General features: G+C 33.4%; 1 protein-coding gene across 1 annotated transcript in view; it reads left to right on the plus strand.

The window, feature by feature from the left end:
- LOC145300397 (cytochrome P450 3A14-like) overlaps positions 1-14618 on the plus strand; it is a 67603-nt gene that overhangs the window by 12812 nt on the left and 40173 nt on the right. Inside the window, exons 4-6 of the mRNA XM_080144480.1 lie at positions 4640-4736; positions 9337-9453; positions 12167-12255. Coding sequence (XP_080000606.1) covers positions 4640-4736; positions 9337-9453; positions 12167-12255 — 303 coding nt within the window. The remainder of the gene's footprint in view (positions 1-4639; positions 4737-9336; positions 9454-12166; positions 12256-14618) is intronic.

Raw genomic sequence — 14618 nt, forward strand, 5'->3', positions numbered from 1 at the left:
TACGTTAGACTTGAAGACAACCATATTGTAGTCAGCTGGAAAGCAGGAAAACAGAAGACAATTCCATAGGCGTGCAGTTCTAAGAAAGAAGCTTTGCTCATGGAATCTACATTTAGGTTTAGGCACAGATAAAGAGTGGAGAAAATTATTGATAGTGTTTTCTGCTAGATGGGTGTTTCTTGTGAAAGTTTGGCAAGGAGGGACAATAGATTGGAGCTCAGTCGAGCACTTGTTATGAAAATGAATATAAAGCAGAAACAAACTCGCAACATCTCTTCTGTGAGAAAGAGGTTGCAAGGAAGAGAAAAGGACATCTCCTACGAGGCTACAAAGTCTATTTTAAACTCTATCAAGGCAGGATAAGTCCTTTCTAGCAGCTCCTGCTCAGATGTGGCAACAGTACTCCATCCTTGGACGTACCTGGCTTTTATATAGATAGAGAATTGCATCAGCAGTGAGATATCTACTGGATCGATAGAAGGATCCCACCATTTTTCCAGCGGTCTTGGCAATGGATTTAATGTATGTGTTCCATTTCAGATCAGAAGTAAATGTCAAGTCCAGAAGCTTGTCAAAACATGGAGCCTCCTCAAGACGATAGCCATTCATTTAAATTGATGCCAGATGGGGATCAGAACATTGATGATGTAAAGAGAGAAGCTTGGTTTTAGATGCATTAAAAGTAACAAGCCACATCTTTCCCCATTGTACCACTTGCTCAAAATCAGAGGAGAGAATCGGAGAGAACTTGGTCGTTTACGGTCTTAGATGTGCTACCATAGATAGTAGTGTCATCAGCATAAATGTCTATGAATGATGTAAGGATGTGATTTGGAAGATCATTAATGTAGATCAGGAAGAGAGTTGGGTCCAGAATGGACCCCTGAGAGACTCCAGCATTAATACTGTGAGCTTCTGATTTCTGCCTATCAACCACTACTCTTATGAATCTATCAGAGAGAAACGATTTAATAATTGAGAAGAAATTACCAGCTATATATGGAGATCTTGTGAAGTAAACCATTATGCCATAATCTATCAAAGGTCTTTGATATGTTAAGAGCAATTGCCCATGAAAGGTAGCCTCCGTCGAGAGATTTGCCAATCCTATGAGATATAACTGCAAGAACATCTGCTGTAGATCTAGCAGAATGGAAACCATATTGCGTGTCACTAAGAAGGTTATTTTTGTTGAGATGGTTGATTACTTCTCTATTTAACACAGATTCCAGCAACTTACTAATGACACACAGGAGATTTATTGGCCTGTACTAAGAGGGAGATGACCGATCACCTGAATTCTTAAATACAGAGCATACTGATGAGATTTTCCAGGGTGATGGGGAGAAATTTTCCTTAAGACAACGGTTAAACAGTTTTGTAAGGATGGGCGCTAGTTCTGGTTGAAGTCTTTTGAGTACTATAAAATGAATACCGTCGGTTGCTTTACTGGAATCAAATTGTAGATATACCATCTTACTACTTTTATATATATCACTATTTATTACTACCTACTATCATTACTCTATATATATATATATATATATATATATATATATATATATATATATATATATATATATATATATTAAGTAATGTGATTTATAATTTAAAATTTGAACAATTAAATTTCAACCAAATTAAAAATCCGTTTCATAAGAAGGAACAACAACAAATCAATTATCTGTACGATCGTTTCGGAAAACAATGCTTTTTATTGTGGTAAACATCCAGTTACGAACAATAATTACATATAGTTTTTTAATAAGCAAGGTCTCCTCGTCAGCAAATTTTGAAGGGTTTTTATTAAATCTAAAAGACACCATAACTAAACCTAGCATTAAAATTAAGGCAGATGTATCTGAAAAAAAATTAAAATAAAAGGTCTGAATTTAAAGTTGATAAGAAGTTTAATATAGGTTATAGATAGAAAAAAAAAAAAGAAAAAAGTAAATATAGATTTGAATTTGAATTATAAATTTGCCTTGAGTAAAGTATTAAAAATATATATATGCATATATATGAAAAAATAGACACACATATACATAGATATAGAGATATACATAAAAAATATAGGTATAAAAATTTACCTTTTAATTTTTCGCCTTTTGAAATCAGGAACTATGGTTAAAATACTCATATATATGTTTGCTATAGTTTTTCGCCTCTTTAAATGATGAGTTTTAAAAGGGATGTCCGTGTAATAAGTTATTTCTGTTATCGTACTTTTGATTTAAAGACGCCACGGTTTATATTCGAATGTTGTTGTTGTTTTATATAATTTCATAATGTAAGGGGGGATAATTAGGCATATTTTCTTTTATTAAGGGCGCAAGGGGGATAATTAGTCTTACTTAATTTACTAAAAAAAAAAAAAAAAACAGAGATTGTAATCTATTTTTACTAATAAGTAATTTATCATGATTTAAGGTGGTTTATATTTATTAAATTTAAACCAACGTTTATGACTACATGTAAATATTAGTTCCTGTCTTGAGTTTAAAAGTGTGGTTGCATTTTTTATATCTTCGTATTTTAAAATTTTTAGGGTCTCTTTTGTACATAGTGCACAGAATTTATTTCCTGGTTTATATGGTTTGCAAGACTCAATTACTCGCCATTTTAAGTTGAAAGAAATATTGCTATTTTTAGTTGCCAAATATAGTTGGATAGAGTAGTTTGGTTTGACAGAGAGTTATTTTTAAAAGAATGTTTGTGCGTTGAAATTCTGTGTTTTATTAGGCTAGATGTGGAACCAAAATATATTGCCTCTTGTTTATTGTGATTATTTTCCGTTAGGTCTAGTGCTGGATTATTATATGGGGGGTTGGTTTGTAATTGATCGGTAGATTGGTTTAAGTTGGTGTTATTATTTAATCTGGTAGTTGAGTTATGGCTGTTCATAGGTTCATGTAGATTTGGGTTTTTTGATACTGTGCAGCTATAGATAACATTTTTAATTTTGCATGAGCCTTGTAGGGGACATTTATTTTTTCTTCTACAGTTACAGTCTGATGTATTTTGTATAGTTGTATTTTGTAGCTTATTAATTTTCTTATTATTAGAGCTAATTATTTTTTGATGAAGGTTAGGCATAGTAGAGTAAGAGACTTTAATTGTGTTCTTATTGAAAATTTTATTATATCTATGGGGTGCTTTAAAGTTCTTATCTAATATTTTAAAAAATTCTCTGGCTATGTTTGTCTCTAGGTTTTTGGAATATGGAGGGTTGAACCATAGGGTCTCCTTATGTCTATTCTTACGTTTACGGGTTTTGGTTTGTTGCTTATTTGTATTATTATCTAATATTTGTGGTTTGGTTTTATCTTTTTTTGTCTCTTGGTTATTTTTCTTAACTCGTATGCGAAGACATTGCCATATTATATGTTATTACGCTCTTAATAGGTTTATTTTCAATGCAGTTTATGTTTCTATCATTTTTGTTTATGAATTTAATTTGCGAATTGTATCCCGAGTTTTTAAGGGCTTCATTGTAATATTTTTCGTTTTTAATAAATATGGATTTGGTAGAAGACAGTCTAGAAATTCTTAAAGCAATATTGGGAACTATTGATTTTAATATTGATTTAGGGTGGTTTGATTCATCGTGGACATATAGTAGGGATTGGTTAGGTTTATGATAGGGTTCAAAGGTAGAATTCTCAAGATTTAAAGTTATGTCCAAGAAATTAACAATTTTTTTATTGGGGTCGATTTTTATACTAAGTCCATAATTTTTAAATAATTTATGTAGAGCTTTAATTGCTTTTTCGTAATTATTATTTGTAGAGTTGGTTATGAAAAGTGCATCATCTCTGTATAGTTCTCCTTCAAGTTTGAACTGTTTATGGAGTATACAATGTATTTCATTTAAAAGGAAAAGGCCAACTAGATCAGTGACCTGAGTCGAATCCGTCGAGCCCATTAAAATGTTGAAGTGGTTAGGGGTATTTTTCCTGGTCCAATATTTATTATCAAAGGTTATTAAATACTCTCTAGCTATAAGTATTAGTTTAATTTCGTCTTGAGTTATATTAGTTAATTTTCGTGCCATTAATTCCCGTATTTCAATTACACTAGTAATTTCACTGTTACATTGAAATACACTCGGCTCTTTAGACTATTGCTCTAATCTCCTTTAAATTTTATATATATATATATATATATATATATATATATATATATATATATATATATGTATATATATATGTATATATATATATATATATATATATATATGTATATATATATATATATATATATATATATATATATATATATATAAAAATTCTATACTAGGTCTGTTTTGTAGTTAATCGTCACCTAGCATATGAATTACTTTTTTGAGTCGTCTGTTCATACCCAACTTTTCAATCTCTTTATGTATTCAAGGTCTGATAAAAAGAAATTAAATTCAAAGTCTCAAAAATGATAAGAAGGCGATAAGTCGAGCAATGCTGCAGTTTCATGATATGTTTTTTTCTTTGAGGTTGAGATGAAGATGCATAATAAGTAATAAAGTTTTGAGATTGACTGATTTTGATTTGCACAAATATCATTTCTTATTTTTTAAAAATGTTCATTAATCTTATTATTTTTAGTGAATGTAATTACAATTTGGTATTTTTATCCTTTGCAGAACATTTTTCGGTACTACACCCAATTTAATCATCGGTGATCCTGAAGTAATTGGAGAAATCCTTGTAAAAAGTTTCTCCAATTTTACAAACCGACCAGTAAGTAATTCATTTTGGTTCTAATGTCAATTAATTATTATTGCAATAAGAACAATCTGAATAGTAAATCAAGTCTTAACAAAACAAATTTTAAATTGGGCATCGAAAAACGTGTGCATAAATAAATGCACAGTTTATGCTTTATTTATTTTACCTATAAAATCGAGTTTTATCTCGCTCTGACATTGATATTAAAAGCCTACTTTTTCTATTCAAAAATTATTAAAACAAACTTCTTAATATACTCAGTCATGAATATGCGAGCGACTATCTGAAGGTTAACTAATTTGCATATTCCTTTGACAAACGAGCGTTAATTAATTACTTATTCATTTTTTATGGTTTCTTATTAGATGATTTAATTCATTTCACTGCTACGCTTAATTTTATTTATGCATAGTTTCTACATTCTGCATAATTGCATAAAGCACACGAAAATTTTATATATGAAAGTGACCTTGTCAGTGTGTATGTGAAAAGTCTCTACCAAACTCATCTCTGAATATTTGGTCTACAGAGATGAAATTTGGTATATAGGGTATTTGGACCTGTGGCATACATTTGATTTGGTTTTTAGCCCGCAAAATTGATGCTCAGGAATCAAAATTAAAAGTAAAACAGTTGACCTTGACAGAAGTAGTCGGCTAGGCCTGTTTGCATGCAGAAATCTACATTCATAAGTTAAACAACGTTATTTTTTAACTAGTTATATGGGTATGGGCGTGCCTTAGAGGCTAATGAGAGAGGGGGTTAGGGTTGTCATTTCCGACCTTCTTTAGATGCATCTTGAACTCAGGAATCTTTATCAGACTCGAGAATGCGTATGGGATTTAAAGACTACATCGGTCAAAACGTTTTAAAAATAACACCCAAGATGAGAACAGTAGCCCCAATAATCCAAATATAACAAATTTGTTGTCATGTCCTCTTGTCACTCAGCTGTGCTGATGTGATCTCGACTTTAACAGGAAGCAGGGGGAGATAATATACTTGTTAAAGCAATAAAAAAAATCTCACAATGAAAAACCATTCTTTTATAACAAGTTTACAATAAATCAGTTTAAAATAGACAAAAGGGTTCGTTTTTAATTTTGAGTGTGTATTATAAAAGATCGCTTCTAGCATCTAAAAACTAGAATGTATATCAAAGTATTTATGTGTGTGTGTGTGTGTGTGTGTGTGTGTGTGTGTGTCTGTCTGTCTGTCTGTCTGTGTGTGTGTGTGTGTGTGTGTGTGTGTGTCCACTATACGAATAATAATGAACCTTTCCACTTATTATAAAGGCCAGAAGAATATGTTTTTCAGTGTTATCAGACGATTATGCTCGAGTCGGACTGACGTATACCCACACTCTTTATTTGTTGTATTTGCTTTGTTCCCCAAATTACCTAGTTGTTTTTTTCTTCCGGGCTATTACAGGACCACAACACCTTTTGTTTATATATTTTCTCTCCACGCCCTGCAGCTTTCTCCTTTTCATTTCTAGTAGTAGTACGTTCCCATTCCAAATTCAATTCCAATGTCCTGGCTGAATATTCCGGTTGTGTTTATCTGCTTTTCCAATTTTTTTTTTTTTTTTTTTTTTTTTTGCTTTTTGCAAATAGTTTCAGATTATTCCTACGGTGATAGATTAGGCATTAATATACGATTAAAACGAATGCTAAAACACAAACCGTCCTAATTGCTAACACTTTTCTTTCTCTAGTTCATTTCGATCCACTCTCTTCATAACTTCACAGCGGTTTGCTACAATCACATATACAGAGTGGAATGATAAAAGTGTCACCCTAAAGAAAACAACACTACAGCTTTATTTTAAAACTTTTATTTTAAAAAATCAATTCAGGTAACTTGATTATGTAGCAGAGCTGACATCTATTCTATGTAGCCGCCTTCAGCCTCAATCACCACCTCGATACGGGTTCAGAATTGGGAGCATGCTTTTTCCACAAGCGCTGATGGGAGCTCGGTGAATACTCGATAGATGACATCGATAAGGCTGGCTTTGGTGTTGTGAGAGGTCATGTTGGTGATGTTCTCAATGTATGACCAAACGAAGTAGTCCAGCGGGTTCAGGTCGAGGGAGGAGGAGGGTCAGTGAGAGAAGACTACAAAGTCATAGCACTCCTTCTGAAGCACATCCAGGTACACTTTGGTGTTGACTTTCAAGCTGACTTCGAAGATGTGAGGTGGCATGATGTGGCCCTCACTCGAAACCACACCAAAGACCATAATCATAGCCAGAAACTTTGTTTTCATCACCCTGGGCACGTCCCTATTATTTGTGGTCATTCAGCGATGCATTTTGAGGATGCTGGCAATGGTCCTGTTGTTATAACTTGGATTTGTAAAAAGCATGAGTTGTACAGCAGCGCATTTTCGATCTCGTTCATTGAACATTGTATCGCTTCCAGACATGATAGAAGGCTCCTATCGCTCTTGGGATTTGTATACAACTGGCCAACTAGTAGATGATCTGCAACAAAAAAAGAAAACTGGTTTTCATCAAACGGAAATGGAATCGTCATCTTTTCTAGGGCAAGAATTTTATCGTTCTCCTCTGTAGGTGTTACTACTTTTGAGGGTTTGAAAAAATTTTCAGTGATTGAAAGTATTTGGAGTTTACACCTTTATGTTGAACTTGTTATCTTTACGAAGTGACGAGGAAAGCGATTTCCAACGAAAGCGAGAAGGAAAGAGTATAAGCAATTATAGCCATCTGATTTTTAGTGTTCGTTCGAATCGCATTTTGATATCTAATCGACCGCAATACCAGCACACCAAATGTTCAATGTAAACACACTTCTAGTTTATGGCAAGGTTACATGTGAGAGAGACACAGGTACGTTTTCATAAAAGAAATGTTTATTTTATCTTCAATGTATCGGCAGAGATTAGAGTTTGCACTGGGTTCTAAAACTATTGAAAGAACAATAAAATATCAAGTAAAATTGATATTGTTTCACGCAATCCATGAAAAGTAAGATTGATCATACCAGTGTCGTTCAAAAGTAAGGCCTCCTATTTTTTTTAACGCAAAAACCAAAACGTTGAAGAGCTACGAAGACGGGACTGATACCATTAAAACGAGTGATATTTATGTTCTGGAATTTATTTTTCTACATAGTCACCACCATTCTCAATGTACTTTTTGCCAGCGATGAATGATACCTCCGTCGTAAAAGTCCGGACCATGCTTTGTCACTCATATTTTTTTCGCCAGTCTGAAATCGATGAACCCATCGCCTAACAGTGCTGACACGAATTGCATCGGCTTTATTAACGTTCAACAGGTGCCGGTGAATGTTGATCGATTCAATTTTTTTTTTTTTTTTTGCATGGAGGGATTCAATGACGCATCTCTGCTCATGACAGAGGTTGTTTTCTTAGAGTCTCACACCGTCAATATCAACAACAGAGAGATGAAACTTTCAGGTCATGACAGAGTACGGTACGCTGTTGAGCAGCAAGATGTCTGTTCACATTACATTTAAACTTCAGCAGGCTAGTCCAGTAAGGGGAGCAGGAAACAGGGAAACTATGAAGGTAGAAGGCTTTCAAGCATCTAAGAACCTGAACAGTGAAGGAGTGGGATTTTGCTGGTTGTCGGATTAGTCGGGAGTATGTACGTCGAGGAAGCACAACTTCTATGAGTTCATCAGAGCACATTGCAATAAAGTACTTGTAAAACAGGCACAGGGATGCAACATTGCAGCAATGGGACAAAGGTCGGAGTTTGATCAATAGTGTGGGACCTATTAGATTGCAAACACTTTTTGAACCCTGCCTAAGAGTGAGAGACGCACCAGCTCAGATGAGACTTATTCACCGGCTCAGATAAAACTTATTGACAGTTTTAAAGGTTTTATTGGGTGAGAGAAGTTTGTTCACAAGGGGAGAGACCAAAATTAATTCTTTATAAAAAAAAAGGCTAAATTATCTAATTTTCTTACTTAGCCATAAAGAAATGTTCGATGAACGGACAATCTCAAGGAAATTCACTGATCCTTACATTGTTGAGCACATCTAGTGTGGCCGCTTCCTTGCTGTGAACTACCTCGAAACTGTGCCACGTGATGTAATTTTCATCTAATAATTCGGCATCTGATTTTAATGTGTTTTGTTCATGGAGCTAAGCCTGGACTTCCATGGGTGCACTGGACCTATTTCTGTTTCCCACTAAATTATCCTAACTTGTAAATGAAATTCTCGAAATTCATACTAGTTAACATAATTTCTACGTACTAGCGTAGGTCCCTAACATATAACTATTGGTTTAAGGTTTATTTACATTCATTTTCTTTTTTAAATTGCCCCTACTCAAAAAAAGGTCTGGTGTTGAAGTTAGTGTAGGCTAAGTAGGAAGATGCCAAACAATAAAATGGCGCATATAAGATCTCTGTGTTCCAATAACTGAGCATCCATTTTCAAAAAAAAATTCAATTATTTTCACTCTTTCTTCGGTTGAGAATTTATTCATATTTAAATTCTCAACGATTTAATTTTATAATTTTGAAAAGAAAAATCAAAATTAATTTATTGAAAATGTCTTTTTTTCAATGATAAAATGACTTATACACCACCCTGTATATTCTTTCAGATGACCTTCCCGGTGGATGAGTTCAGCTTAAACATGATGACCATAGCGAAAGATGATCACTGGAAATATCTTCGAACTGTCTTGGCACCATCTTACAGTTCTAAAAAAATGCGCGAGGTTCGTATGACAAAAAATGTCTCTTCAAAAATTATTTTCTATAGGAAATGCTATATCAGAATTAAATTAGCTGAATTAATTTATTATGGTTAATTATAAAAACTCGTGATAATTTTAATTTTCATGGTTAATAATATCTGTATAAAAGTCATTTCCATAACGAGAAAAATGTTGGTGGTGCATGTAGGTTATTTGAACCATGTAAGTTGTTCAAAATAATGTTTTTTCTATGTTTTTAAGGAATGTATTTGATGAGTATATCACTAAAAATGCGACAAAGACATAATTTTGTCGACTCGTAAGCTGCAAACGAAACGATATTGCAATATTTTTTTTCTTTTTTTGAAATGTAATAAACTAAGGAGAATTGATTTGGGACTTTGAAAGCTATTATATCACACTTATATATGCTCTCTAAAGACATTCGTTGAGCTTGAACTTTATCAATTTTATATATAAGTAAAAGATTCTCTAACTGAATTTTTTTTAATATGGGAAATATATATATGTTTAGCATATTACAATTGGCATATACAAACTGATTTACGTTTCAAGTAAATGATATATATATATATATATATATAATATATATATATATATATGTGTATATATATGTATATATATATATATATGTAGTAGTAGTAAGTTATAAAAATATATATGGCATATTTTTATAACTTACTACCTAGCTATACCTATGTATTGAGCACTGTTGAAGTAAATACATAAAGTTTACGCATAAAATAATACGTTCGTATATTAATTTATGTGATTAAATAAAGTAGTCATATATATATATATATATATATATATATATATATATATATATATATATATATATATATTTGCTTAATGATATGCAAGTAAATGTGTGTTTTAATTTTGCTTTCTTGTTGATTTTTAATATTAATTTTCTTTTTAGATTCAAATATTTTGTATTCTTTGAAAAATCAATTTACTTCAATAAATTGTACTATAATCGAAATAAATAAGGCATAAAGTTATTCAAAAGTGTGGGGAAGGAAGTCTATGGTCATCTTTGCGACTTTACATATGATTTGTCTATGCTATTCTCATAATCATTATAATACCATATTTACTACAGGGATCATGCTACCTAAAATTCCCAAATCAATTATTATTTTTTTTTTAATATATATATTTTTTATAAGGGAGTCACCACTTATCAAGGCCCGACAGCCACTCAAGGATAAAGGTTAATGAATGTAAGGTAGTAGGGTAATAATCGTTAACAGTGTAGATTGGGTAGAATTTGGATTATTTAAAGGGACGGCTCACCAAGAACTTTACATTGGACTTGAAGGCTACCATGTTGTAATCAGCCGGGAAGCAGGCCAATGAAACAGTGTTCCACATGCGAGCAGTTCTAGAAAAGAAGCTTTGTTCATGGGATCTGAATTTAGATTTAGGCACAGATAGAGAGTAGGGAAAATTGTTGATAGCGGTTGTAGGTAGTCGAGTGTTTTTGTGAAAGTTTGGCAAAAGGGAACCATAGATTAGAGCTCAGACGACCATTTGCCATGAAAATAACGATAGAGCAGAGACAGGCTCACGGCGTCTCTTCTGTGTGGAAGAGGTTGCAGAGAAGAGAAAATATTCTTTTATAAGCTTAGCCAAGGATAATCATTGGAAATATCTCCAGACTGTCTTGGCGTTATCTTACAGTTCTAAAAAAATCTGTGAAGTTGGTATGACAACCTGTAGCACTTTAAATCTTATGCTTTCATCAACGATCGATCAACAATCAAATAAAATAATTTTTTTTCTACATACAGTGTTTATACGTGTTCTTTTTATTCTCTTCATTATTGGTTTGTTTTCATCTTCACCACGTTTTATGTGTGCCCATAATCGTCACGTGGTTGTCGATCATCACGTTCTCAACTTCTCATACAAGACATAAGAAAGATGTTCGTTGAGTTTCTTCAAGGTTTTATCGGCGAGAATGGAGTTATGAGTTTTAGTTATTAACTAAATAATTATTTCTTTCTTAAACTTACTAGGTTAAACCAACCAACATCTTGTTAATCTTTCCTAGGCATGGTCCCAAATAGTAGCTCCTTTGGTCCAAGTGTCGAAATGCCTTGTTGGGGATGAACGTGATTAACAGAAACTTAAGAAATAAGTGATGCAACGGACAGAGACATCGGTAACATTCGTTGAAATTATCAGTTTCTACATCATTTGGACGTGTCTCGTTCGCGTACTCTCAGGAGAGAGAACTGAACTGGAAAACCTTTGTTTCTCTCGTTCGAAAACGTGGCGTCATCATATCCTCATTATCATTCAATCATATTTTGTCTATGAAGTTTGAGCTCTTGTCCCTACCTTGTCACCCATCTTTCATTCAACCCTGAGAACGGTTCTCTTTTACAAATCTGGATTATCCTGACATGCACTACAAGTTACCCTCACCAAAATTAACCCTTGCTGAATTAATCTCTATTTACTGACGTATGTAACATTATTTTTTCAGAAAGAGGTAAAGGTAATATGGAAATTTAATTGGTTAAATAAATTTATTATGATTAATTATACAGACTCAATATTCAAGATGATAATTTTAGCCTAAAATATGATGTAATCAAATGAGTAGGAATCGTTAAAACAAAAATAAAAATGATAGAAAAATAAATGAAATATTTTTATCTGATCCCATTTTTAATTTGAATGTATTTTTTTTTAATTTCAGATGGTTCCATTGATTGAAAATGTCCTGAAGACATTTGAAAAGAATTTAAATAAAATTGCAGATAGCAAGGAACCAACAGATGTCACCATGTGAGTCGATTTCTCTATTTTAATGATTCACTTTCAAATAAAATATAGACAAAATAATATTTATAAGCTATTCTATGTAATCAATGGTTTATAATTGCAATGGAAATCTGAAAACCAAATTTTGTTGTCAGTTTTGCCCGATTATTACTTTTTACTAAGAATGAATATAAGTTTTGGCGACATGTTTATCAATAACCAATATTGGATTAACAAGAAAAAATAGTAATTAATTTTATTAATATTTTGGTGTTTTTTTTAATGATCCTCAAAACATTGAATAAAATATTACCAAGCAATGCCAGACATGGATAGCTAGTTGTGAATAGAAAGGACTGTGCTTTAACACTCGAACTTTAAAATTATTTAGATATAAGAAAATGTTTAGTTGATGGCAATATTTTTCCTGAACTTTTTTTTTAATTCAATTTTCACCCCAAACAAGGCACAGTGTCACTTTGAAATAGGGGGCTACTATCGGGGACATAAGTTGCAGGGGTATTATGAAGGGAGACAAATTCTGTCAATGAATTAGTAAATTCATTGTTTAAAGAAATTGTGACTGACGGACAGACAGATAAAATCTCTATTTATAGAATATAAATTGATATTTTCACTCATTGAACTAATTTTTTTATGAATAAATGGATTTAATTTCGTAATGAAATAATGTTGTTAATTTATTGACCGTTAAGTATGCAGTTAGGATTAACATAATGTTTGTCTTAAATTATAAGTTTGTTTTTTTAATTCAATTTTCACCCCAAATAAGGTACAGTGCCACTTTGAAGTAGGGGGCTACTATCGGGTACATAAATAGCATGGACATTATGAAGGGAGATTAGTAGCAACATGTCTGTTCACATTACGCATGAACTTCTGCATGTCAGTACAGTTGGGAAAGCAGAATCCCAGAAGGGAGTTCCAAAGTCTAGCAGTTCTGGGGAAGAAACTATTGGAGTAGAAGGCTTTCTTACACCTAGGGATCTCTAATGTGAAGAGGTGGGATTTTGCTGTTTGTCGGGGATATTTACATCAAGGGAGTACAAGAACTTGTAGTTCGTCAGAGGATTCACCATTAAAATACTTGTAGAACAGGCAAAGGGATGCAACATTTCGTCGATGGGATAGATGCTGAAGCTTAGATGTCAGTTCAGGACCTATCAGGTTGGCGTCTCTCTTTTGAATCTTGTCCAGCAGTGAGAGACTAGTAGCAGATGCACCAGCCCAAATGTGAACACAGTACTTCATGCAAGGGCGAATGGTGGTTTTATAGAGGACTTTCAAGTGTAAGTAGCTTTCTAGCACGGTAGAGAGAGCCCACTTTCTTTGCAGCAGCCTTGGCAATGTTCTCAAGATATCTGTTCCAACTCATGTTCCCTGTGAACGTTAGGCCGAAGAGTTTAAAAATAGTATTTTCAGGTAATGTGTTTTTGGCCATTGTTATTGGTGGTAGTGAAGGTTTCTTGTAGTTATTGAAGGAAACAAGCTTAGTCTTGGTAGCATTGAATGTGACCATCCATTTTTGTCACCATTCCACTACAGATTGGAGGTCATCCTCTTATGTCTCTGCCATTTCCTTACATATACGTTCGTTTGTTTTCCCCTCGTGCCTGTTATAGAGCGTGGTGTCATCAACAAATATACCCATCTCAGAGACAATTTTATCAGGGAGGTCATTTATGAATATCAGGAATAATAAAGGTCCAAGGATAGACCCTTGTGGTATACCTACATTTATATCATATTGTTTAATATAGGACCATCGAGGACAACCTGGATTTTTCTCTTACTTAAGAAAGATTTAATTAAGTTATGCATTTGTCATGATGCCATATAATCTGATTTTCCTGAAAAGACCGGCTGCCATACTCTGTCAAAAGCCTAAGATATATCTACGGCTACCGCTGTACCTACCCCTTAATTGTCCAGTGAATGGTATATATGCTCAGAGATTATAGTTAGGATATCTGCTGTGGAACAGCCTTGCCTAAATCCATATTGATGGTCGGTCAGAAGTTAAGCAGCTGTAAGGTGATGGACTAGAGGTTGATTAATTATGGATTCAAATATTTTGGTAAAAAGCGAAAAGAGGCTAATGGGGCGATAATTTACTGGGTCAGTTCTTTCGGCAGAATTCTTGAAAACTGGTACCACAGAAGCATTTGTTGTAAAGTTTGGAGAGAACTGGAGCAACCTTGGCGGAGCATTTTTTTAATAGTACAGTCAGGATGATATAGGTCCACATGCTTTCGTGGTGTCTAGGTTTTTATGATACCATGTACCTGAGAAGGGGTGATTTTCAGATCATTTAGTGTGGGGACTGTCCGCAAAGGAAAGTCAGGGAGGGAGTGGTTTGTTGGGTC

This window comes from Euprymna scolopes, chromosome 2 (genome assembly GCF_053919585.1).
Source record: "Euprymna scolopes isolate OS-2025 chromosome 2, ASM5391958v1, whole genome shotgun sequence".
Classification (NCBI taxonomy): Eukaryota; Metazoa; Mollusca; class Cephalopoda; order Sepiida; family Sepiolidae; genus Euprymna; species Euprymna scolopes.